The 24,148-nt window shown below is 42.9% G+C and overlaps 1 protein-coding gene across 1 annotated transcript in view; it reads right to left on the bottom strand.

Moving 5' to 3' along the window:
- CORO6 (coronin 6) overlaps window positions 1–24,148 on the bottom strand; it is a 443,661-nt gene that overhangs the window by 32,406 nt on the left and 387,107 nt on the right. The window contains exons 6-8 of the mRNA XM_086955093.1: window positions 22,950–23,069; window positions 14,501–14,605; window positions 13,249–13,394 (exon numbers count right to left, since the gene is read on the bottom strand). Of these exons, the coding sequence (XP_086811219.1) occupies window positions 13,249–13,394; window positions 14,501–14,605; window positions 22,950–23,069 (371 nt within the window). The remainder of the gene's footprint in view (window positions 1–13,248; window positions 13,395–14,500; window positions 14,606–22,949; window positions 23,070–24,148) is intronic.

The following is a 24,148-nucleotide window of genomic DNA, read 5'->3' as shown; positions in this document are numbered from 1 at the left end:
CTGGTGGAAGTTGTGGAGTCAATTAGGGAGTGTTTGGAAGCTGGAGGGAAAGGCAGCATTGGTTCTGCTCGACCTGTCGGCGGCGTTCGACACTGTCCCTCACTCCCTCCTCCTATCGAGGTTAACAGAGATTGGGGTGTCAGGCGCAGTGTGGGGTTGGCTCAGATCCTTCCTAGAAGGACGGGTGCAACAGATATGGCTTCCCCCATCTTCCTCCTCTGCTCAGGTAGTGGCCACAGGGGTTCCGCAGGTGTCCTCCCTTAGCTCCCTCCTTTTTAACATCTATGTTACACCTCTGGTGTACCTAGCAGAGCAACATGGGGCTAAGGTCATGGCATATGCTGATGACACCCAGCTCCTTTTTACTTGGGACAAGAATGTTGACTCGGTTTCCTCGGCTCAACATTGCCTGTCCTCTATTTTTCAATGGCTAGCTGCTGCACAACTCAAGTGCAATGAAGAAAAATATGAGATTTTGCTCTTTGGGAAGTTCCCCCGGAGTTTCTCAGTCCCACCTCTATAGGGAAACCGGCTAAGAACTTAGGGGTGTGGTTCGAGGAAAATCTCTCTTTTGCCACACAGATCAAAAAACTTGTGGGGACCTGCTTTGGGCTTCTAAAATCTTTGAGAACATTTCTCCCACTTCTACCTATGAAGGCAAAGGAGTCTGTTATCTGCGCCCTTATTCTGTCTCAATTGGACTATGCCAATGCCCTTTATGTGGGCTTTCCGGATTACATGCTAAGGAAACTTCAGGTGGTCCAGAATGCGGCAGCCAGGCTCCTTTTGGGGATTCCGGCCAGAACTAGCATGAGGCCGCACTTGCGCTTTTTGCACTGGCTGCCGGTGGCTGAACGGGTCAAATTTAAATCCCTAGTCATGGCCCATCGTGCCCTGCATGGGCTTGGCCCCATCTACTTACAGAAACGCTTTGCCTTTTACACTCCAGCTAGTCACTTGCGTTCTCTGTCCCAGCGCCTGGCCTTGGTCCCCCGCTGCCAACATCAGAGACTTGGAGGCAGCTCCATGGCAAGGAAAGCGGCGGTTACCTGGAATGCTCTTCCTTTTACACTCCGGAATATTCAGGATCCGGGCATTTTCAAGAAGAACATGAAAACTTTTTTCTTCGCCTAATTTTCTGTTGGTTACCTCTCTGTGCTCCGCACCAGGACACTTACGAGTATCTGTGCGCGATACAAATCCAATTAACATAACATAACATAACTGGAGTACAACTATACCTGTTCACAGCATATTGTGGAATGTTGTGGATTCATGTAACACCCACTAAGCATTTATTTTAGGTTTCATAGTTGTTGGTTGCCTGTAAATTTATGTCACATGACTATATGTTTCACTTCTAACCAGCAACTGTAAATATTACATCTATGACTGCTGCTTATATAGATAGATACACATGCATGTCTGCAATAGTTCAGGATAAAGGTCAGCCTTTTCTGTCAGATAATAGGTGTAATCTTTTTTAGTGTCCGAGGATTTCCAACTGCAGCAAAACAAAAGCATTCACTTATCAATCGTTTGTAAAATTCATATGTGCCACATGAATGTAGATTACATTCAGTATCTAGAGTTTTAACATCATTTAGATTCTATATAGAGGTGCTGCTTGAGGATGCACAATTTGAAAGTATAAGCACGAATCACAAAAGTGTCCTTTGGCAAAGTTTGCCAGTGGTTTGTAAATCTTGAACAACTTAGAAACGATGGAAGAGTAGAAACTGTCTTTCCCTTCTAGGAACTATCGTACTATACATAACTGATTAGAGGGCCCGTTAAGAATTTCATGTACAAAGCCAAACAAGTCGCTTAAAAGTTTGTTTCAGACAACTGTACTCTATTTCTATTCAATGGGAAAGTTATAAATGTAAAATAGGGTCTAAATTATTTTTGCTCGTGTGTCTTAAAAGCTGGAAGTTACAGCGGATAGTTATTTTAAATTTTCAAAGTCATATACATTTCAGCCACTGTTGTCTTGGAAGCTGAATATGGGCCACCTGTCCTCAGAAGGCTTTTAGTTCGAGCCTAGCAGCAGCGTACATGCACTGCTCCAACTGTGAGGCATTCTGTATTAGGGTTTGCACTAGAGGCCCCGCCCACTCTGCACCCATATTTGTCATTGGCTTTGTGTCATTGTCCTTCTTAAATGCTGGCTACTGATTGGGAAATAGGCTTGTTAGTCCCTCCTTGGTACCGCCTTTTCTCCATTTGTTACCGCCCATAAGGACTGGAGCATTTACTGGTGGTGTTGCATGGCGTGCTTTATCTAGGCTCTCAGTACTATTTTGTCTAATGTTTTTTTTTATTTGCAGCGCCGTCCGACATTCACTTTAGCGGCCGTGCTTCTTTACTTAATTAATTTGCATGCAGCGCGGTCTGCTTTCACTTTATCGGCCGTGCTGGTTTATTTAATTAATTTGCAGTCTCCCAGCAGACAGTATTGAACCTCGGTTTACCTCCTACCACTTCGAGGTCTGCGACTTGAGGGATTTCCCTTAGGTAGGTGAGTCGAGACCTAACTCTCTAGATAGAATTTCAGTTGTCTTTGTTAGACCATTTTGTAAGAGCATTTTCATTTTCTTTTATTATGCTTGTTCCTGGCGCCTTTTCTGTTTTGGCCCTCCCGTACTCATGCTGGTTACTCCTGAAATTATCCACATCACTTGTCCTTAAACCTTGGACAGGTAAGTACTTGGCTCTTTGGACTCCATATATGCATGGCACCAATGGAGACCTGCATTTCTACTGTGTCTGTGTTTACCCACTGGCAGACCTTGGGTCAATAGTCTTTTATTCAATGATACCTTTCGGAATTTCATAACCCCTACCACCATTGGCACATTCTGAGGGGAATCTGTGGTGCATGTTTTATACCTCACTTGACCCTACTCGGTTCATTGGTGAGATGGGGCTTTATGCTTTGTCCCATACAGTACACTCTTGGCACTTTCTGCATGAAACCTGTAGCCCAATTACGAACGTCTTCCTACTTTTTCCCCATTTCCTGTCTATTGCTCAGTTTATCGCTTATTATTTCTTGAGCCGAGTCACTCTGCTCACTGCTTTATTCATTATTTTTATGTTTTCAGAATGTGCCTACTGTTTCACACCAAGACTCTCTGATTCTCCCATGTTCTTAGTGCCCCGAAGAAGGTTCGACCTCTTTCATAGGTCAATACCTAAAGGTGCGTTGGCGCACTTTGTGGAGACGACCTCAACACGACTTTCATAGCGATAATATATATAAGCGACCCAGAACTGTATTCTCTTAGGATACTGACTAACCCATATCTTGACAAAACAGCTCTGTGAATAATCTTTGTTTGTTATAGATTTCAGAATAATACACTGAGACAGATCCAGTCTTGTACAAGTAGATTTTTTTATCCTGGGTTGAGCCTAGAATATTGTACAAAGAACGTTTCCTTAAAGTTATCTATTTTTTGTATTGTTTTTAAAATGTGTTAATTGTGTGTGTTATATGAATGAGCATTGTATGGAAGCGTGACTCTGTTTGTGTCTTGGCGTCGTATTTATTAATTGGTTTATTCTTCATGTTCTATTAATCATCATGCTATGATCAAAGAATACTTAGTTTTGACTATGTTTGATATGAATGAAAACAGGAATGCAATTTATGTTGACTTTTTGTGATTGATTTGAATGTTTACTTTGTAATTGAACTACTGTATTTCGATTTGTTATATATATAGTGATTGGAGTGTTACTAGGCTTATGTTGTGACTCGTCTGAGCACCTCTATGAGACGAGTTTTCTCTGCCTACTAAAGCAGTTTGCAGACAGGTTTATTTTCTCTTTAGATTATTATTTCCCCCAATTACCTAACTGCGTATCTATTTCCCAGAGGCCCTCCTCTTTTGTATTTATTGTCATTTACAATGTCAATTGCTCAAACTCGCATAAATGTGAGACCAATTGCAGTGCAAATGCTTGTTTGATTCAGATGCCTGCATGTAAGTTATTGCAGAGTATCTTCAAAATATTTTTAGTTGAAAAACAGCAGCATACTTCATACCACAGTTATGAGACTTCTAATACTTCGCGGTGTGATGCGAATATATGGATATACAATAGAATATTTAAAACAATAATAATGGTGGATTAGTTAATATGAGCTAGAGTAAACATACCAATGTGCTATTCTAGTACAATCGGCATTTATAAAGGCTTCCAGACTAAAATAATCTGAAGTAATTTAGGATGTATCAGAAACTGTAGTTATCTAGATAAGCATTGTCATATCCTCCAAGTGATAACTCATGCTTTGTTTGGAAGATTACTGTTTTTAACATACTGTATTTTTTAGTTACAGTTTGTTTGAAGAAACAGCCCTGCTGATAGTTCCCAGGCAACCCTAAACAGAATGCTTTTATGGTAGGCCACGTACTGAACCAAAGCAGGTAGGATTTTTACCAGGAGGTTAAACTGTTAGTTTCTTGGAAACCATTCATGGAAGGTGGAATGGATGATAGAAAACGTTTTTGTTTCAGATTTACAAAGTTGTAATTCTTTCAGATTGATTATATGAAGCCCATTCTGTTCTTGGTTTTCAGGTTCTTTGTTACTTTAACGTTCTTCCACAGGGGTTCGCGATGCTCTTCTTTTTGCCAGCCGAAACACGTTTCGTCCTTGTACGGCACGCAAGGGAAACTTTCTCAAAGCTGTAGGTGAATTTATGAGTATAAAATTAAGGGTTACATGAAGACATAATAGTAAGTCCATAAATGCTTGAATATTCAGTATGGAAGGCACCGCCATACAGGAACACTACTGTCTTGAATGTTATGTGGAGCAACCAAAGGATATAAGCAATGTGGTAAAACAGTCATCAGCAACAAACGTACAATCAGACAACCTTTTTTTCTCACTCCTTCCTTGCCAAAGTTTCTTTTAATACCAGACTATTAAAGTTGTGAAAATTTTAAAGTAACGTTCCCCAATTTACCTCAATCTTTGATTCAGAAAAAAGTAACATATAAACTCTCACTCTATAATTATGAAACATAAATGGTTCCCACTATTTGATATAGCTCTTTCTGCTAGTTTCTACCTTCCCCTCATGCAACTATGAGACTTCTCTGAAAATCACAAGCCCCTATTTCCTTTATCTATACTAGTATTGCTCTCCATCTTTTCAATTCTTGCCTATGCCTAACATTATCTGCTTCCTTGATGCTCTTTATCACTATAGCACGTCACACAAATCTGTTCCTGGTGTGCAGTGCGCCCTGAGATACAGTGATTTACCAAAACCCAATAAGTTGTGCCTGGGTAAATCAGCGTATTGAGGATAAAGATACTTTTGCTTCATGTGACCCTAAATTTTCATGCCCATAAATTCACCTATAGCATTGAGAAAGCCTTAAGCCTGCGCACCACAAGAGGATGAAACATTTGTCAGAAGTGGTAGTCATGATGGCAAGAGTATATTCCAATAGGATGTAAACTGAGAGAGGGCCAGGGAGGTGTGGTGATGGAGGGTGGGCCTCTGTCAGGCTGTACAGTGTAGACAAGAGGCCATGGCTACCTGTCAATTTTAAGTTTGATGGTGATGTTATTTTCTCTCATTCTTTCAAATAAGGTCTCATATTCCACTACTACAGGTTCCACGGGTGTTCCTGTGTATTTTCCTGCTACTACACTGCTGACTTTTTTGCCTGCCCTAAGTGTATCCTTCAATATTAAAATATTGGCCTCACCTTCAAAGAGAGAAAAGAAAAAAAGACAAAAAAAAGAAAAGGCTGGGTTTAAGACCCCAATAGCTCCTTCACTTAATCTCTATTTTAAGCCGGTCCCTAAGGTGCTGGTGTTGAAACCTGACTCTACCCCTCAGCTTAAAGTTAGGGCCGGTGAGGTAGTAGAGCTTGAAGAAAAAATTGAATATACATCAAAATCTATGGAAGAAGAAGAACGCGAACAGGACTGGTCAACTCTTTCAACACCAAACCCATTTCAGGTTTTGGATATAGAGATGGAGGCGGATAAGGGGGCTAGTTGTGATGCAGAAGCATCTATGGAGCAGATATTCCAATCTACGACATCAGGCACATTAAATACGTTAGCTGAAAGTTCACTTGCTGTCTCTGCTGAATTGAAAGAGAAGGCGGAAGAAGATATATTTACAAGGAGGGATGGGACCCTTAGCAATGAAAAGACAATGTTCTCCATAGTCGAGTTGGGCTCAGGACAGCAAGAGAGATCTGCCCCATCAGATGTGTCTGTCATGGAACTCTTAAGAAAACTGGAACAGGATATCCATTTAGGTTTTGAAGCCTCTAGAAAGAATCAAGAGCGTATTAGTGCTACATGTGCGCTGTTAGAGGATAAGATAGATAAATTAACGACACGTGCAGGAGAGATGGAATCCGCAATGAAAGTGGTGCAGGGAAGAGTTCTAGATAACCGTAAGGAGATAGAGACTCTATATTCTAAAGATAGGCAAATGGATGAAAGGGTAGAAAGGTTGGAAAATATGCAAAGGCGCAATAACCTAAAAATTCTCAAACTTCCAGAAGGAAAAGAGGGGACAGATATAAAGACTTTTGTAGTGCAGTTGCTGAAGAAAGAGTTAGCACTAGAGGAAACGGAGGAAAATTTGGCTCGTGATATTCAACGAATACCTAGAGATCCTTTTAGGTTGAATCCAGACTGGGCTAAGCCAAGAAAAATTTTGATTAATTTTGCGACATACTCATTAAAGGAAAAAATTCTGTCACTTGCTTTAAAGAAAAAATCTATTGTGATAGATGGAGTATCAGTTGACATTAGGTCAGACTTGTCACCAGCTACAGCAAACAGGCAATGGGAGATGGGAAAGCGATTAACACCCTTAAGAGAGATAGGAGCTACGGCTCAATTAAAATTTCCCGCCTTTCTAAAAGTTATGTGGCACAATAAAATGTATACATTCTGTACCGTGGACGAGGTAGATGCTTTTTTGGATGTGATTCATAATGTAAAGGAATAGAAGTAGAATATCGGCCATAATACTCTGTAAAATAATAGAAAAGACACCACCACTGAGACATCCACAGGCCTAGGCCATGGGAGTAATGGTTGGGTTTTCCAGGGAGGGAAGCGAGTGTAGGGAGAGGGGAGGGACAGGGGCAAGGGAGAAAATTAAAAAAAACATTCCTCATGAGCAGTCTTGCTGTGACTTAAACAGAAAGAAAATTTGGGTAGTATGTGACAAGTATGATAAGGATGACGAGCAAGGCTAGAGATAAGGAGCTAAGGTTCCTTACATGGAATGTCAATGGGCTCCGAGTTAAATCTAGGAGATTGCTGATTTTGAAATATTTAGAAGATTCACCAGCGCAGGTCATCATCTTGCAAGAAACACATTTAACACAAAAGGAAAGCAAAGAGATATTTAGTACTCAAAAATGGATTGCACATGCTACCTATACATCCCAAGAGTTGGTTACTAAGGGGGTAGCTATTTTGATTAAAAAAGGATCCGATGTAGTAGTAGAAAATAGTGTAGTAGATAGTAGAGGAAGATGGGTGATTTGTAGATTACGACTGTCGAGTGAAGTGCTGATAGTTGTAGGCTATTATGGTCCGAATATAGATGACCCCACAGTTTTAGAGAAAGTTGAATTGGAGTTATTGGATTTTCCAGGTAAAGTCATCATGGCAGGGGATTTCAATACAGTATTAGACGGTAAGCTGGATAGAGCGGGTAATGCCAGAGCAATAATGAATAGTAAAATGACTGCCAAAGTTAAGTCAATGATGGGGCAACTAGGACTCTGTGATATTTGGAGATTTAAATTTGCACAACAGCTAGGGTTTACTTTCTATAATAAAAAGTATAAACACAACTCACGGATAGATTTTTTTCTGATTGATAACAGACTGAAAGAGAGAGTTATAGGTGTAGATCATATAGGGGCACATCTATCAGATCATTCTGGGGTGAGTTTAAATTTGAGTTTGGAAGCAGAAGAAATTATTTCAGTTTGGAGATTAGATCGGACAATTTTAGCTGATGCAGAAGTCCTAGAAACTCTTAAAGAAGAGATACAAGTTTTTCTAGAAGTAAATGTGGGCTCAGCTAAGGAGGATACAGTATGGGAAGCGTGTAAAGCGTTTATGAGAGGTAGAATGGGAGCTCAGGGTGCAAAGAAACGAAGACTGTATTATAGTCAGGTCTCAAAGTTAGAAAAAGAGATTCGAGAGTGCGAAATTAATCGAATCTCCCAGGATGTGACTACTTTAGACGGCCCATGGGAGAAAAATCTTTTAGACTTAAAGGTTCAACTTACTGCGATACTTACACAACGAGTCAAAGAGAGATGGGAAGCTAGTCAGTTGGCACATTTTTCATACGGAGAGGGATGTGGCAAGTTACTAGCATGGAAAGCCAAGAAAGATGTCGTACGGAATCATATTAAAGAGATTAAGAAACCGGGCACAGATCATACTATTACAGAAAACAAACAGATTGTAGAAGCATTTCAGGAATACTTTACGAATGTGTATGCAGAAGACCTTTGTCCAGATAAGGATGAGATTGAGACCTGGCTACCTCTAATAAAACCATTGTCAGATGAGGATATGCTTGGGCTCAATAAGGAAATTACTCAAGAAGAGCTGATAAAAGTGATCAAAGATAGCAAAAGAGGGAAAGCCCCTGGACCAGACGGTCTACCCGCAGAAGTGTACAAAGCCCTAGGAAATACGTTGGCCCCCACTCTGTGCCACTTGTATAATAAATTTTTTAGGGGGGAAGCGAAAATTCCAAGTTCTTGGAACGAGGCAAATATTGTTTTAATACTCAAACCAGGGAAATCTCCAAAAAATATGGATGCCTATAGGCCGATTTCACTTTTAAATTGTGATTATAAATTTTTTTCTAAAATTTTGGCCGACAGGCTAGGTAAAATCATCCATAAATTGATACATGAAGATCAAAGAGGTTTCATTAAGATGAGGTATTTAAAAGACCTTACCTACTCTTTGATAGGCATGATAGATTTAGCCTCTAAGTATGAATATCCCTTGGCAGTGATAGCATTAGACGCTGCCAAGGCTTTTGACCGAGTTAATTTTGTATATTTAAAAACTCTCCTGCAATATATCAACTTAGGAGATAAATTTACGCAATCCATTTTTTCATTATATTGTGCCCCGATTTCACGAGTACTTATAAATGGAACTCTCACACTTCCTATCAGGGTAATGCGGGGTACCCGGCAAGGATGTCCCTTATCACCTTTACTTTTCAATATATATATAGAGCCTCTTGCTTGTAAAATTAGAGCCTCAGAAGAGATACCCCCTTTTGCTGTGATGGACTGGTCAAAGAAATTAGGTTTATATGCGGATGATATTATAGTTTATTCTACTAATTTAGTTAGCTCTTTGGAAAATTTAGTAAACACAACAAAAGACTTTGGTAGGATTTCCGGTTACCAGTTAAATCAAGAAAAGACTGAGATAATGACTTGGAATCTTAACACAAGAGGGGCAAAAACTAGTCAAGTCAAGTCAAGTCATAAAATTTGTATAGCGCACTACATACCCAGAGGGTTTCAAGGCGCTTAGGGAGGGGAGGAGGATTATTTGTCAAATATCCACGTTTTAAGCTGCTTTCTGAACGCTAAATGATTCTGGGTGAGGCGAAGGTAAGCGGGGAGTGAGTTCCATGTTTTGGCAGCCAGGTATGAGAAGGATCTGCCACCCATGGTGGTCTTGTTGATGCGAGGTACAGTGGCTAAGGCTTGGCTGGAAGAGCGAAGTTGGCGGGTGGGGGTGTAGAAGGACATTCGAGAGTTGAGGCAATCTGGTCCGATGTCGTAGAGTGATTTGTGTGCGTGGGTGAGCAGTCGGAAAGTGATCCTCTTATTGACGGGTAGCCAGTGGAGGTCTTTAAGGTGACCAGAGATGTGTTCGTTGCGTGGGATGTCTAATATGAGCCTGGCTGAGGCGTTTTGGATTCGTTGTAGTTTCTTCTGGAGTTTAGTGGTGGTACCTGCGTAGAGGGTGTTTCCGTAATCCAGTCGGCTCGTGACTAGAGCGTGGGTGACTGTTTTCCTTGTTTCGGAGGGGATCCAGCGAAATGTTTTTCTGAGCATGCGAAGAATGTTAAAGCAGGAAGAGGATACGGCGCTGACTTGTCTGTTCATTGAGAGTGAAGAATCCAGGATGACGCCAAGGTTCCGTGCGTGGTCTGTCGGGATGGGTGCAGTTCCGAGGGCTTCCGGCCACCAGGAGTCGTCCCATGCGGAGGGGGATTTACCTAAGATGAGGACTTCTGTTTTGTCTGAGTTCAGTTTCAGACGGCTTTGTTTTATCCATTCGGCAACTTCTTTCATTCCTTCGTGTAGGTTAGTTTTGGCGGTGCTGGGGTCCTTCGTGAGAGATAGGATCAGTTGAGTGTCATCTGCGTAAGAGATGATGTTGAGGTTGTGTTGGCGGGCGATGGCCGCGAGGGGGCTCATGTATACGTTGAAGAGGGTGGGGCTGAGTGAGGATCCTTGTGGTACGCCGCAGATGATTTCAGAGGCTTCGGATTTGAATGGTGGGAGGCGGACTCTCTGGGTTCTTCCGGTGAGGAACGAGGTGATCCATTCGAGTGCCTTTCCTTGTATTCCGATGTTGTTTAGTCGTTGTAAAAGGGTGCTGTGGCAGACTGTGTCGAAGGCTGCAGAGAGGTCGAGGAGAATGAGGGCGACTGTGTCTCCATTGTCCAGTAGAGTTCGAATGTCGTCTGTTGCTGCGATGAGGGCGGTCTCAGTGCTGTGTTTGGCTCGGAAGCCAGATTGTGAGGGGTCGAGAGATTTGTTGGTTTCGAGGAAGGCGGCGAGCTGGTTGTTGACGGCTTTCTCGATGACTTTGGCCGGGAATGGAAGAAGCGAGATAGGGCGGTAGTTTTTGAGTTCGGTGGGGTCTGCTGTTGGTTTTTTCAGAAGGGCGGTGAGTTCAGCGTGTTTCCAGTCTTCTGGGAAGGTAGCGGAGTTGAAGGAGCAGTTGATGACGTCTCGGAGGTGCGGAGCTATGACGGAGTCTGCTTTGTTGAAGATGTGGTGAGGGCATGGGTCTGTGGGGGATCCAGAGTGGATGGAATTCATCAGGCGGATGGTGTCCTCAGTGGAGATTGGGTTCCAGGTGTTAAGGGTGTTAACGTGGGGAAGATGGTCAGCTGATGGTAGGGTGGGTTGGCTTCCGGGTTGGCTGTCAAAGCTGTTGTGGATGTCAGCAATCTTGTTATGGAAAAAAGAGGCAAGGGAGTCGCAGAGGGTTTGAGAGGGGGTGATGTCGTTGGAGTTGGCCGAGGGGTTGGAAAATTCCTTGACGATGTTGAAAAACTACAGCAGAAATGAGATATCTTGGTGTCAGGATTACACAGAAGATTGAGGACTTGGCTAAAACTAATCTTGATAGAGGGAAAAAAGAGGTTGGTGATATGCTAAAAAGCTGGATGAACATACCTTTGTCAATATATGGGAGATCTAACCTTGTAAAGATGGTGATTATACCAAAAATTACTTTTTTGTTTGAGACTATTCCGTTGTGCTTTAAAAAGGAATGGCTGGCGAAAATACAAAGTATGATAATTTCATTTATTTGGGCGTCAAAAACCTCTCGAATTTCATGGAAGAAAATAAGAAGAAGTGTAAATAAAGGAGGATTGGCGGCTCCAGATCTACAAATATATGCATGGGCTTTTTGTTTAAAAAATTGCAGGATGTTATTGGGTACCCTTGTTCATTCTCAGATCGGCGGACTTTTTGGGATAATGCTGAAGATATCAGGTTATCACGAGTTTGGTTACTTATATAAGTTTGGAGATCCCAAGTTTTTTAAAAAGGTGAAACTCAAGACTTTGAGGGACCTGGCTGAGATTTGGTATAAAATAAGAAAAATATCTAAGATCCCTTATCTTAGTTATATGGCTCCGATATGGGAATCGCCGGGAGCTCCTACCTGGACAAGAGATGCGTTAGCTGTAAATTTGATAAAGGAGCCCGCCTTGCAAAGATGGAAAGATTTATTTCAAGATGGAAATTTAATTTCTTGGAGTTCCTGCCAACAAAAGTGGGGCCCAGTTTTTTCGAAATATAAATACTTACAGATTCAAAGTTGGGCAAATCAGGCAGAATCAGGGATTGGACGGGAAAATGATTTTGAACTAAAGTTGGAGTCAATGGGTTTTAAGAAGGAAGTTGCTTGCTGGTATTGGCGAATATTGGAAATCGAGGATGGAATATTTGACTTACCAGAGACCCTGTGGAAGAAAAGCTTGCCAAGGATCGCTACAGAAGACCAATGGCAAGTAACTATGAGCATGCTATACAGAATTGTCAAACCTGCAAACCTAAGGCGAAATGTTTTATTTACCATTCACAGGGCATACTGGTCCCCGTACAGGCTCTCTAAATTTAAGGATGGAGGAATTGTCGAATGTCCAAAATGTAAAGCTCCAAATGTCGATGACTTACATATGTTTGTATCGTGTCCGAATATCAAACAATTTTGGATTGACGTGAGTAACTCTCTTTACAAATCATTGAATCAACCCATCGAGGTAAGCCCTGAATTAATTATTTCTGGGAGATATGATTTACAAAACAGAGTTTTGGGTAACAATGTTAGACTTATTTTTTATGCTATGTTGTTAGCACGCCGAGAGATATGTAAATTATGGGTCTCACCACTTAGTCCTACTTTATTGGATTGGATCTTAGCCATGAGATACATGGCTAAGCTTGATATGTTAGATCACTCTAAAAGAAATAGAGGTTTTTGGATACCCTTCCTGCTAAATTTTGGTTAAAGTTATATTTATGTTAAAAGTCCGATGATTAAGCCCGTGCCTGTCTCGCTGGTATATGGAGCATCCGAAGACGAGGAATAGAGATGGTGGAGGATACACATCTTGGGTCAGGTGGGCAAGAAGGATAGTTGAGAGGAGACCAGACCCAAAAATATGTGTTGTCTGCGCCCCATTACTCTAAACTAGCCTAAGAGACAATAACAGCCCAGTGGTGGATTAGTACAAAGTTATGGGCGGGAAGACGGCAAATGAGGATAAAAAAAAAAAAAAAAATTAAAATAAAAGAGAATGCAATGTCCCCTAAGTGTAAAAACCTTCATTTCTTCTGTGGGTCTAGTTTTGTATCTTCTATTCACCAGTTAAAATATGCAGAACTTGTTGATGTGGTTTGTGTTGCAAAGCTCTCACAGTATGGGCTGGCTGACCTTGCAATCTCACATTTGCTGACATCCAGGCCCCGCTTTGGCATGAATCCCATCCCTCTTTGGGGTTCCTTACTGCTATATGTGCTCAAATAATGCACATAAGGCGCCTCATCTGTGATCTCAAAATACCGGATGCTGCTGTCACCCTGCGGAAAGAAGACAAGATGTTAGTGTGATGCTTCTGCTAGGACAAGAGACCATTGCCAAGTTTTGAAAAATAAATTGATTTGCCATTGACAAGATTTATTTGTACCACTCATCCCCTTCTTAAGATGGAGAATATCCCTGAAGGTTTTGCGCTCCACCTTGTTTCAACAGTTTAAAGCCCTACAAATGCTGAAAACGTGAGTGTTCATTGCCTTTGAAATACAAGATGCCTGTTTCTGTTTCCTTCTAGTTCTATGGTAGCTCTGCAATGCATATTCCCTCCTTCCTCCAGAGACTGACCTTCCTGCCTCACATTTCTTTTTCCTCTCTACCCACACTGACACCCCCCAAAACAGTTACCTTCCTTCCACTCCACCTCCTCCGCCACGCACACAATTACATTTTCATCTCTATGGACATTTCAACCCCTCTCTCCTCCGCACATCTGCTTCTCCACATCATACACCCACTAATCTTTCCCTCCACGATTATAGTGGTATATCTCCCCTACACAAATGAATGTTCCCTCCATTCTATGCAGATTTTTATGCATCATCCTTCCAAGCACAGAGTTACCTTTCTCCACCCTCCACTGTCTGTGAACTCTTCTCTAGATACACACAAAACAGCCCAACCTCAAACCACAAATCGAAGTGCTGCCTCCACACAATTTCTCCTCCTTGCTTCAACAAACTGACCTTTTGTATTTCAATCTAAACAATGATCACCTATGACATGTACAGAATAAATGGTAAATTATCACACCTACATGTCTTTTGATCCTCTCTCCCTATGATGTACTTCATGTGCCTTCATTAATACACTGACCTCTATTCATTCCACAGGCAGAATAAAGGTAGAAATATCTTTCACTGCCCATCAAAAACCTGTGCATGCTGACAATCTGACCTGATTTGCCCAACACTATGCTTCAAATTCCATGAAAACGTCCACTGAAAAATCGATAAAAACGGGTTTGATAGAAAGAAACCTCCCTATAAGTGCACTCAATTGCATACAGATATATATATTTTAATTTCAAGCTCTCTGATGCATTATTGACCTATAAGCACCTCTTTACTGCTTTGTCATGGCCATGATTTACCTTTCCACACAAGTAGACTATATTGGAATCTGCATCGTAGAACGGCAGTAGGATGCCATTGCTGGTATCCATTTCTTGCAGGTTGATGGGCTCTTCAAAGTTAGTCTATGCTCAAAAAGAAAAAAAGGACAACAGTAGCATTTTAGAAACCAGTGCTGATCCCACATCAAAGACATCTGTTAGTAGCAAATGCATTCTTGAGTCCCTTTTAGTGTCTGCAGTGAATGCTAATTTAAGGGATTGCTCTTCTCAAAGCAAGGCAGGGTAACTGCATACCCTTTGTATATCAGAAACCCACTCCACCCTAAAGCACTGCCTTTCTCTGACTTGCAGACTTGAGTACAGTCTCTGATAGGTCTACTATTCAACAGACAGCATAGGGCACCGTCAACAAGTGGTCCTAATATCCTAGCGGATTTGTACCAATTTAGAATCATTAGATACAGAAGACGATTGGTGAGGGTTTCAGTGATTACGCTTTTTTCACTAGCTATTCACAAAGACTTTTGACCTAGTAGGTGTGACTTTGTCCTTTCTTATGTGGCAACTACTCCTGAATGTCCAATAGAAAGAATCTTTGCAAATTGTCCCACTGACTTCTCCCTCGAATGGCTTTTGTCAGTGTGGCAGCTTTTGTGCAAGCATTACAGAATTGGGTTGATAAGCCAGAAGCTATGCCTTTACTCTTGCTATTAGCTGGTTCCGATGAGATGTAGCAAAGAAGAGAACAATTCATCTTCTGACGTTAGGAACCCTATTGCACAATCAACATAAATTCAATATCAGCCCTAAAAAGCCAAAAGGAGATAAAATAACAACTAGCACAATACCACACATGATACCCCTTTGTATTCGCACTGGATGGTAATTTCATTACATGGGTTTTTCTGTTGAATACTGCAGTGATTGTCTAAAGTTATGCTCCTATTTTCCTAGCCTTAATTTTACCCACTCTAGGTCCTGAAACTTTTATTGGGCTAATAAAAGCATTAAACTAGTGTAATATAATGCATAGGCTGTCCAAATCTGACAGTGTATGTGATTCACCCAGTTTATGTACTATGTATACGCCACCTCCTATTTTTCATCACATAAAAAAGTATGAAGTCCTGCATTGTGGTTAATATAGTAGTTTGTTTTTGATACACCTGGGATGTTGATGGTATTCTGATGAAATGCGGTCCCCTGGAAGCCTTAATGAGAATTACTAGAGCAAATACATACTGATGATCTTTATTAATCATGATATACTGAGTTTAGAGGTCCATTGCATTACAATAAATTTACCATCAGTGACCCACCTTCACTCCCATCATGCACTGTTCTCAAGCCAGTGCTTCCCACCCATGCAAACACACAGCACTGCAACCAGGAGACAGGGTGTGGCGCCATTGTCAGCAGAGTGACCTGTTGGATGTGGTAGTAAGGGATGGACGTTCACTTGTTTGGTAGGCCTTTGGTACGATGTGTATTCGTTTATTTATGCATGTATTTGTTTACCTTGCTTGTTTTCTAGATTAGGGCAGTGTCGGTTATGCTGCCCGCTAGACAGACGAACCACCATGGATTCTGATCGAGCAGCTAGGTGTTGTCCAGTTGTGGGTATGATTCCTACATACAGACACCCAGCTCTCAACCATCAGGGTACATGACATCATTGCCAGAAGTCTCAATTGATTTGCATACTTTTATTGATCGCTGAGTGCACCTCTTCATGATGGGGCATGGAATTAGCTAATGTAGCAAGATTACGTCATTGGACGCACCATTATGCATGAGGAGGTATTGTCACGGAGTAATTGTCAGCAGATGAATAGGCTCTGGACTCTTGGTGACACAGTGCTTCGTTTCCATATTGAATTGGTGTTAATGCCTTTTACAGTAGACTATAGGTGTCATTTAGGAGTCACCAGGGGGTCACAGCGGCGAACCCTGGCTTGCCTCTTCCTACCCCTGACACTGCCTTTGTGTCCCCTAGCCTCAGAGGCGACAAAATCAGTGGCAAAAACACAGAGCCCGCAAATCACTCCTTGTTTTCTGATAATTTTTCAGTATACTAATAGTGAATAAAATATGATTCACTATTGGTGTAATAAAAACTGGTGCAAAAATCGGAGGAACGTGACTTTGGTGCCAGCTTAGGTAATTAAAAAACTGCCTTTGAATGAATGTTGTGCGCATGGCTGCAAGTGAGAGTGTATTTGTGTGTGAGAGAGCATGTGTATTTGGGAGCATGTGTGTGTATATGTGAGCCTGTATGTCTATGTGAAAGCATGTGTGAATGAGTGAAAGTGACAGGCATAGGTAGATAGCGAGTGAGAGTGTGTAATATTGAGTGTCAGTAAGTATCGCTGCTTCAAAACCCCCTTGTCCACTCCTCAAACTCCGACCAAGCAGCCATTAACCTCACCCAATGGCTATCCAACAGCGCCGACATCCTAGCGCCGTTGAAAAAACGTCAAACCAAACTAGGCAGCAAAAACGCCTCCTAGTTCAACGATGATCTTAAGAAATCGAAGAAACTCTGTCGCTCCCTCGAGAAGGCCTGGAAAAAAGACCCAAACACCAGCACCAGGGACGCCTTCAAAAACGCCACCCGCATACACCACCAATTGATCCGGACTGCCAAGAAAGCCGCATTCAACGACCGACTAGATAACAACGCCCACAACAGCAAGGAATTATTCAACATCGTCAAAGAATTTACCAACCCCTCAGCCAACTCCAACGACATCACCCCCTCTCAAGCCCTCTGCGACTCCCTAGCTTCCTTCTTCCACAACAAAATCGTAGACATCCACAACAGCTTCGACAACCGACCCGGAGACCAACCCACCCAACCCTCCGCCGTACCTTCACCCCCCTTGAACTTCCTTAATGACTGGAACCCAATCTCCACTGAGGACACCATCCGCCTGATGAACTCCATCCACTCAGGATCCCCCACAGACCCATGCCCTCACCACATCTTCAACAAAGCTGATTCCATCATAGCACCACACCTCCGAGACGTCATCAACTGCTCCCTCAACTCCGCCACCTTCCCAGAAAGCTGGAAACACGCCGAACTCAGCGCCCTTCTGAAAAAACCCACAGCTGACCCCACCGAACTCAAAAACTACCGACCCATCTCGCTCCTACCATTCCCGGCCAAAGTCATCGAGAAAGCCGTCAACAACCAGCTCGCCGCCTTCCTCGAAACCAACAAATCCCTCGACCCCTCACAGTCCGGCTTCCGAGCCAAACACAGCACGGAGACCGCCCTCATCGCCGCAACAGACGACATTCGAACTCTACTGGACAATGGAGACACAGTCGCCCTCATCCTCCTCGACCTCTCCACAGCCTTCGACACAGTCTGCCATAACACCCTTCTACAGCGCCTCAGAAACATCGGAATCCAAGGAAAAGCACTGGAATGGATCACCTCGTTCCTCACCGGAAGAACCCAGAGAGTCCGCCTCCCACCATTCAAGTCAGAGGCCACTGAAGTCATCCGCGGCGTACCACAAGGATCCTCACTCAGCCCCACCCTCTTCAACGTATACATGAGCCCCCTCGCAGCCATCGCACGCCAACACAACCTCAACATCATCTCCTACGCTGATGACACCCAACTGATCCTCTCACTCACCAAAGACCCTAATACCGCCAAAACCAACCTACATGAAGGAATGAAAGAAGTAGCCGAATGGATGAAGCATAGCCGTCTAAAACTTAACTCAGATAAAACAGAAGTCCTTATCTTAGGAACCTCCCCCTCCGCCTGGGATGACTCCTGGTGGCCAGAGGCTCTTGGAAAAGCACCCATCCCGACGGATCACGCACGGAACCTGGGCGTCATCTTAGACTCCTCACTCTCGATGTCCAGACAGGTCAGCGCCGTCTCATCATCTTGCTTCAACATTCTTCGCATGCTCAAAAAAACATTTCGCTGGATCCCCACCGAAACCAGAAAAACGGTCACCCATGCACTGGTTACAAGCCGCCTGGACTACGGTAACACCCTATACGCCGGTACCACCGCAAAACTCCAGAAAAAACTCCAACGCATCCAGAACGCATCAGCCAGACTCATACTAGACATCCCGCGTAAAGACCACATCTCCAGTCACCTGAAAAAACTCCACTGGCTCCCCGTCAATAAGAGGATTACTTTCCGCCTCCTAACCCACGCACACAAAGCACTTTACGAACTCGGACCCGATTGCCTCAACACACGACTTTCCTTCTACACCCCCCCCCGCCAGCTACGATCCTCCAACCAAGCCCTTGCTACCGTACCTCGCATCAATAAAACCACCATGGGAGGTAGATCCTTCTCCTACCTGGCTGCTAAAACCTGGAACTCACTCCCCACTCACCTTCGTCTCACTCAGAACCATCTAGCATTCAGAAAGCAACTTAAAACTTGGATATTTGACAAGTAATTCCCCACCCTTCCTCAAGCGCCTTGAGACCCTCTGGGTATGTAGCGCGCTATATAAATCCATTTGACTTGACTTGACTTGAAAGTGAGCGACAATGAGAGTGACAGCAAGTAAGAACGAATTAGTGTAAGAGATTGTTAGAGAGTGTGAGTGAATATGAGTGAGAATGTGGAGTTGTGCTTCTGAGTCTGTCATTGGCTTGGCATGCTGAAAATACTTCTTGAAACACCACTGGCAAAGTACTGGCACTGCCATACTTGAGGCAATTCTTAACAGTACAGACATCTGTGGCAAAATACAGACACTGGAATTAATTCTTGGCATAATAGCATCAATGGTGAAATACATTCACTGGCATACTAGACGTACCTATTACGTATGGGGTGCTCATGGAAAAATAATGCCATACTTGAAGACATTCTTAGCATGGGCGCACCTGTGGCAAAATGCTGGTGCTACCACATTGGAAGTGATTCCTGGCATAACCGAGTACAACCTGAAATATGTGAGGGTGGCAACCATGACAAATTCTGACCCTGGCATACAGCGGTATTTTTTAAAATAGTGGTCACCTATGGCATGCACAATATAAATGGCACATTTCTGGTTTGGCACATTGGGGGCACCCTTGGCACATGGGGCCCGCATGGCAAAATGTGTACCTCAGCACATTGGAGGTTAATTTTGACATATGAGGGGACACATAGCACATTTGGAAAATGGGGTCAACTCCAAAGGAGCAACAGGTTTCGGTGGCTTGACACATCATGACAGAATTTGAATATTTAACTAATTTTCTTTCAAACCTATGGTATTTTAGCATATTTATGTGACAAGTTGTGCTTTAATGCTCTATTACATCCCTTTCTTTTCACTATTGTTTATGGGAAAGAATATGGGAGAGAAACTCCTTAGAAAAGGTTGAACGTACCCGCTCACTACAATTCAGGACAAGTATTATGCCCCAGAGCATTCAAAGATCAAGCCAGCACCATAATAAGGACATTGTAAATAGACATGCTTGTGTTGTTACATTAATCATGACATTATTATGGAAATGTAGCAATATTTTTGGGAGGAGAGGGTCAGTGTTTTCTTTATTCATGTGCCATTTCTTTGAATGACAGGGAGAAACTCCCTTCCACAACGCTCCTCCTTTTCTTTTTTGGTTTGGATTTTGATAGCACAGCTGTCAGACATATTACTAACAGCATATGGATAGTGGGCTTTGAGTCTCCACCTATCAACCGCTGATTTACCTCAATCAGCCTCTTTGAGCCCTTTGCTAGAGACTTTGACAATAACGTTTGGGCTCAGCCCACAGGATTACATGTTTGTCACTCAATGTTATTTTTGTTTGGATGTTTCCTTCTACCTACACCCCATTGCTCGTGCTGAACTGCATGAGGGACTACTTTACAACTATGGTCCTCTCAATCAGCCTTTCCTGCACTGCACACATCAGCACATACCACTATTCCACTCAAGACTTTTGTCTTTGCCAATGCTATTCAGTTTTTGAATCTTGGCAATCTCATTTTATAATTTCTTCAACAATATGTAATACAAAGATGTACAGAGAGAAAGTGGGCTTTGGGTCAGACCCCCATAGCCAATGTTTTCATGTGTATTTCATGCATTGCTGTTGCTTAAATGGGCTACCATAAAGACCATGGGATGGTTCCATTGTCCCACCGTTGTTGCCAGTAAGCTTTGGTGATGGGTCCATCAAGTGGTCCTTATTTTAGGCTGCAGAAGTGACATGTAGCTTGAGACACCGCGTTTTTCTTTGATGCATCCACTTCAATAACATTACAGCTTTATAATTGCTGATTTGTGGCTTTGTTGTTTACAAAATACTTGCTGTTTGCATTCTGAACCCTATACTTAAGGAACAGTGCACTTCTTAAGTTGTCCTCACACATCCATTTGGTTCACTTTGCTGTCACAATAACATGTCACATGAATGTCTTGTTTCCTTTACAAATAAAAAGGTGCCCACAGTTGGTCTTTTCTAAGGAAGCAACGAAAATACTGGGCCTTTGCTAAAAGAATCTACTACACAATATTGCGCAATGTATGTCCTTTAGGTTGTTACCTTCCAAGGCAAACTTCATCATCTGACTCCCTTTTATAATGGTTTTCTTTGAGGCTACAGCTTAACTCTGTTAATGCAGGCTGTTTAGGATATAGCTCCTACCCCAGCTTCCATATTGTTATAGTCCTAGATGTTACTTGAGTATAGGACTTTATTTCTGAGACAGCTGGTTGCAACACAGATAAAGTTGCCCCACTAGAATCCAACTCTCTTGCTTAGAAAAAAACTGCTGCACTGGCTTTGCAAATGTTTGCTACATGTTTAACTACGGTATTCATTCGTTTTTACCTACTTGCACTTCTCCAATATCTTAGGGCATTTCCACTTCCAGGGCAAATTGCCAACCTCATTGTTCAGCACCAAAATTAAAATGTTATGCGTCTGTAGCCAAGGTAGGGCAGTTTTGAAGCCTTAAAAAATAGTTTCAATAATTGCAAATGTTTTCAAGTTTCTGTTATTCAAATGATTGTATTATGTAATATTCCGATGCTATTGTTAGGAATATGCCTTCATACCCCACTGCCAGGTATTGGCGAGGGATCTAAGCGTCAAGAGGTTACAGCTCAGTGACTGGCACGAGCAGAGCATGAGTAAGGCCAGGAACAGAGGGTCATCCCGAGTAGCAACACTGGAAGAAGAAGATACGGAGTGCGCAGGATCCGTCTTTACCTCAAGCGGGGAAAACAAAGAGGTGATATGGATAAAGTGTGTTCGGGACAGATGGTGGCCCCCAGACACAAGCACGGAGCAGAAGAGCCTCCTCAATGACAGCCATTGAGAAAGGTTCAGGAATGATAGGGGAGAGGATGTGTCGTATTGGCCAAAGCTGCCGACTTTGAAACTGAGGAAGCAGGTTCGAGCCTGAACGTTGGCTCAACATCCTGTGATTCTGGGCAAATCACTTAATCTCCCTGTGCCTACCAAAAATGAATGTGTCCTTGTGTTGAATGTGTCAATCCGTAATGTAGCTGGTGCTCATGCAAAGCGTTCCAGTACATTCGGGTCAATTTCGCACTATATGAATATGCAAAAAAAATATATATATCCCTCCCAAGGCTACACTCTCGGTGGAGATGAGGAGTGTCAAGAGACAGACCTTTACCTTTGAGACAGGTACTTGGGAAAGACGAGAATGGTTAGGACCTTATTATTAGTGCCAGTAATCAGTACTGGATTGGGATGAGGAGTGCTTGGGAGGGACAGTAGTTCACCCCATTGACAGGCACTGGGATACACTGAGAGCTATTTTGGACAGATCTCCATCCACAGGGACAGATATTGAAGTGCAAGACAAAAAAGATTATGGAACATCCGGCACCTCTTAGTAAATTTAAAATTGGGTCATTGTGATATGGAACATTTCTGTAAACTCTATTTTACCGGGTCATAGCATTTCCGCTGTGGCATTGTACCAACACCCTTCGCCTGGATCTCCCATGTAAAGATGTAAAGTAGCTACAGTGGGCCTGATTGGTGAAAGACTGAATCTAGGTTATCGAAAAGATGGAAATAAAATTGAGTTGTTGAAGTCAAGTGATGGTTCTTATAACTTTGAAATAAAACCTGCATCATCATTCCCTGGGTGGAATTGCTACATTTGATAGACGCTGGGGTGAATTTTAGGAGCTGCCCTGCTCTAATTGATATGTGTTATCCACAGAGGTTTTATGGTTTCAATGCATTGTTTAGTTCTGTTTCCTTGCTAGCCTTTCCACATCCTTCACTCCAGTGATAATAATGTAATAATCAAATTATAGTATGCTTGACTGTATGTTATATTTTGAAGTGTGTGGTTTGCATTTATGTATCCATAAATCAAGAACAAGCAAGATCCTACACCAGAGCCCTCTGGGGGCTGACGCTGCAGGGTCCTAAAGGTGACAATGGCGCGCACACCCCCTGCCGTGCCCCGCCCTTTTACCGGGTCCCAGAGGCCCAGCTCCCTCTGACTCATTCGACTGAAGCCTGTGGTAAAGATGTTTCCATCTCGGGTGAAGATAGCCCTCATCGGTCGCATCCCGTCGTGGGGGGCAAATTTCTCCTAGGGGAGGAAGACGAGTTATTTGCAGTTACAAAATACGAGGAAAACACAGAGATGCCCCACTCAGGCGTCCGGGGCAGAATTGGCCACGTGCTGCACCGCGTCCAAGGTCACAGGAAGTCCAGAATGCATGCGTGTTAATGTTATCATCTGTCATTCCCAGCATTCCAGTGGGCAGGGGGGCTCACTCCAGTGAATTGTAGCATGGACTCCCACCCCTCTTTTTCCGTTGTGCCCAGTGTGCTACCTGCGACTAGGAAGACACAACACCTATCAAGGGAGAAGCCCTTTCTCCAATTGTGCTGTGGATTACAATTTACATGTAGATACTTGCTCATAAATGTGACAGCAAATCACCCCATCCTTAGTCAAAGGGCTAACTAGGTCAAGCCCTTGCAACAAGATAGTTGTATACATGTGACCCTGTGCTGCAGTGTTTAGAGCCATGTGTTGGAGAGTGTGTGCTCTGGTTGTGGGACGAGGACTGAAATGGGAAAATTACCTAAGCATTTTAAAAGCAATATGTACCATTTCACAATTCAAAATAGGGGACTGTATTTCTAATGAAGAACAGAGCAAAAGATGTCTCCTGTTGAGCTCATGACTCTGACTGAAGACCAATGTCCACTCCAAGCACTGGTCTAGTATATCTTTTTATGAATGTGTATGTCTATGCATTGTACTAGATGACATACCCCTCACCACTGGTCCTGAGGCAAGCCGCTATACATCTACAGAAGGTATGAGGCTGAAACATGTCGACCACCACAGTACTATGACAGGTTTAATACACTTCTGCTATAAGTTTTGCTCTTTATCCTAACCCTGGGATGCCCCAATAAAGTCTATGGTGTCCTCGGAGCTAGTTTTATTTCACATACACTTCCCGCCAAACCTTGCACACCCTTCACCACACTCTGCTCATCTATAGGTTTTATTATACCTCTAATTCTACATTACAGCATCCCTGAGCTCCTGCCTCTCAGAGAGGGGGTTGTAGCCCAGTTTGTGACCAGGTTCACATTGCGAGGAGGTTACTCTATGATGAAGTACACCACCTTCTGGCGGGCAAGGGGAGC

Source organism: Lissotriton vulgaris, chromosome 2_1 (genome assembly GCF_964263255.1).
Source record: "Lissotriton vulgaris chromosome 2_1, aLisVul1.2, whole genome shotgun sequence".
In the NCBI taxonomy this organism is placed as follows: domain Eukaryota; kingdom Metazoa; phylum Chordata; class Amphibia; order Caudata; family Salamandridae; genus Lissotriton; species Lissotriton vulgaris.
Note: the sequence above shows the minus strand (reverse complement) of the source record. Positions and strands in the feature narration are given on the sequence as shown.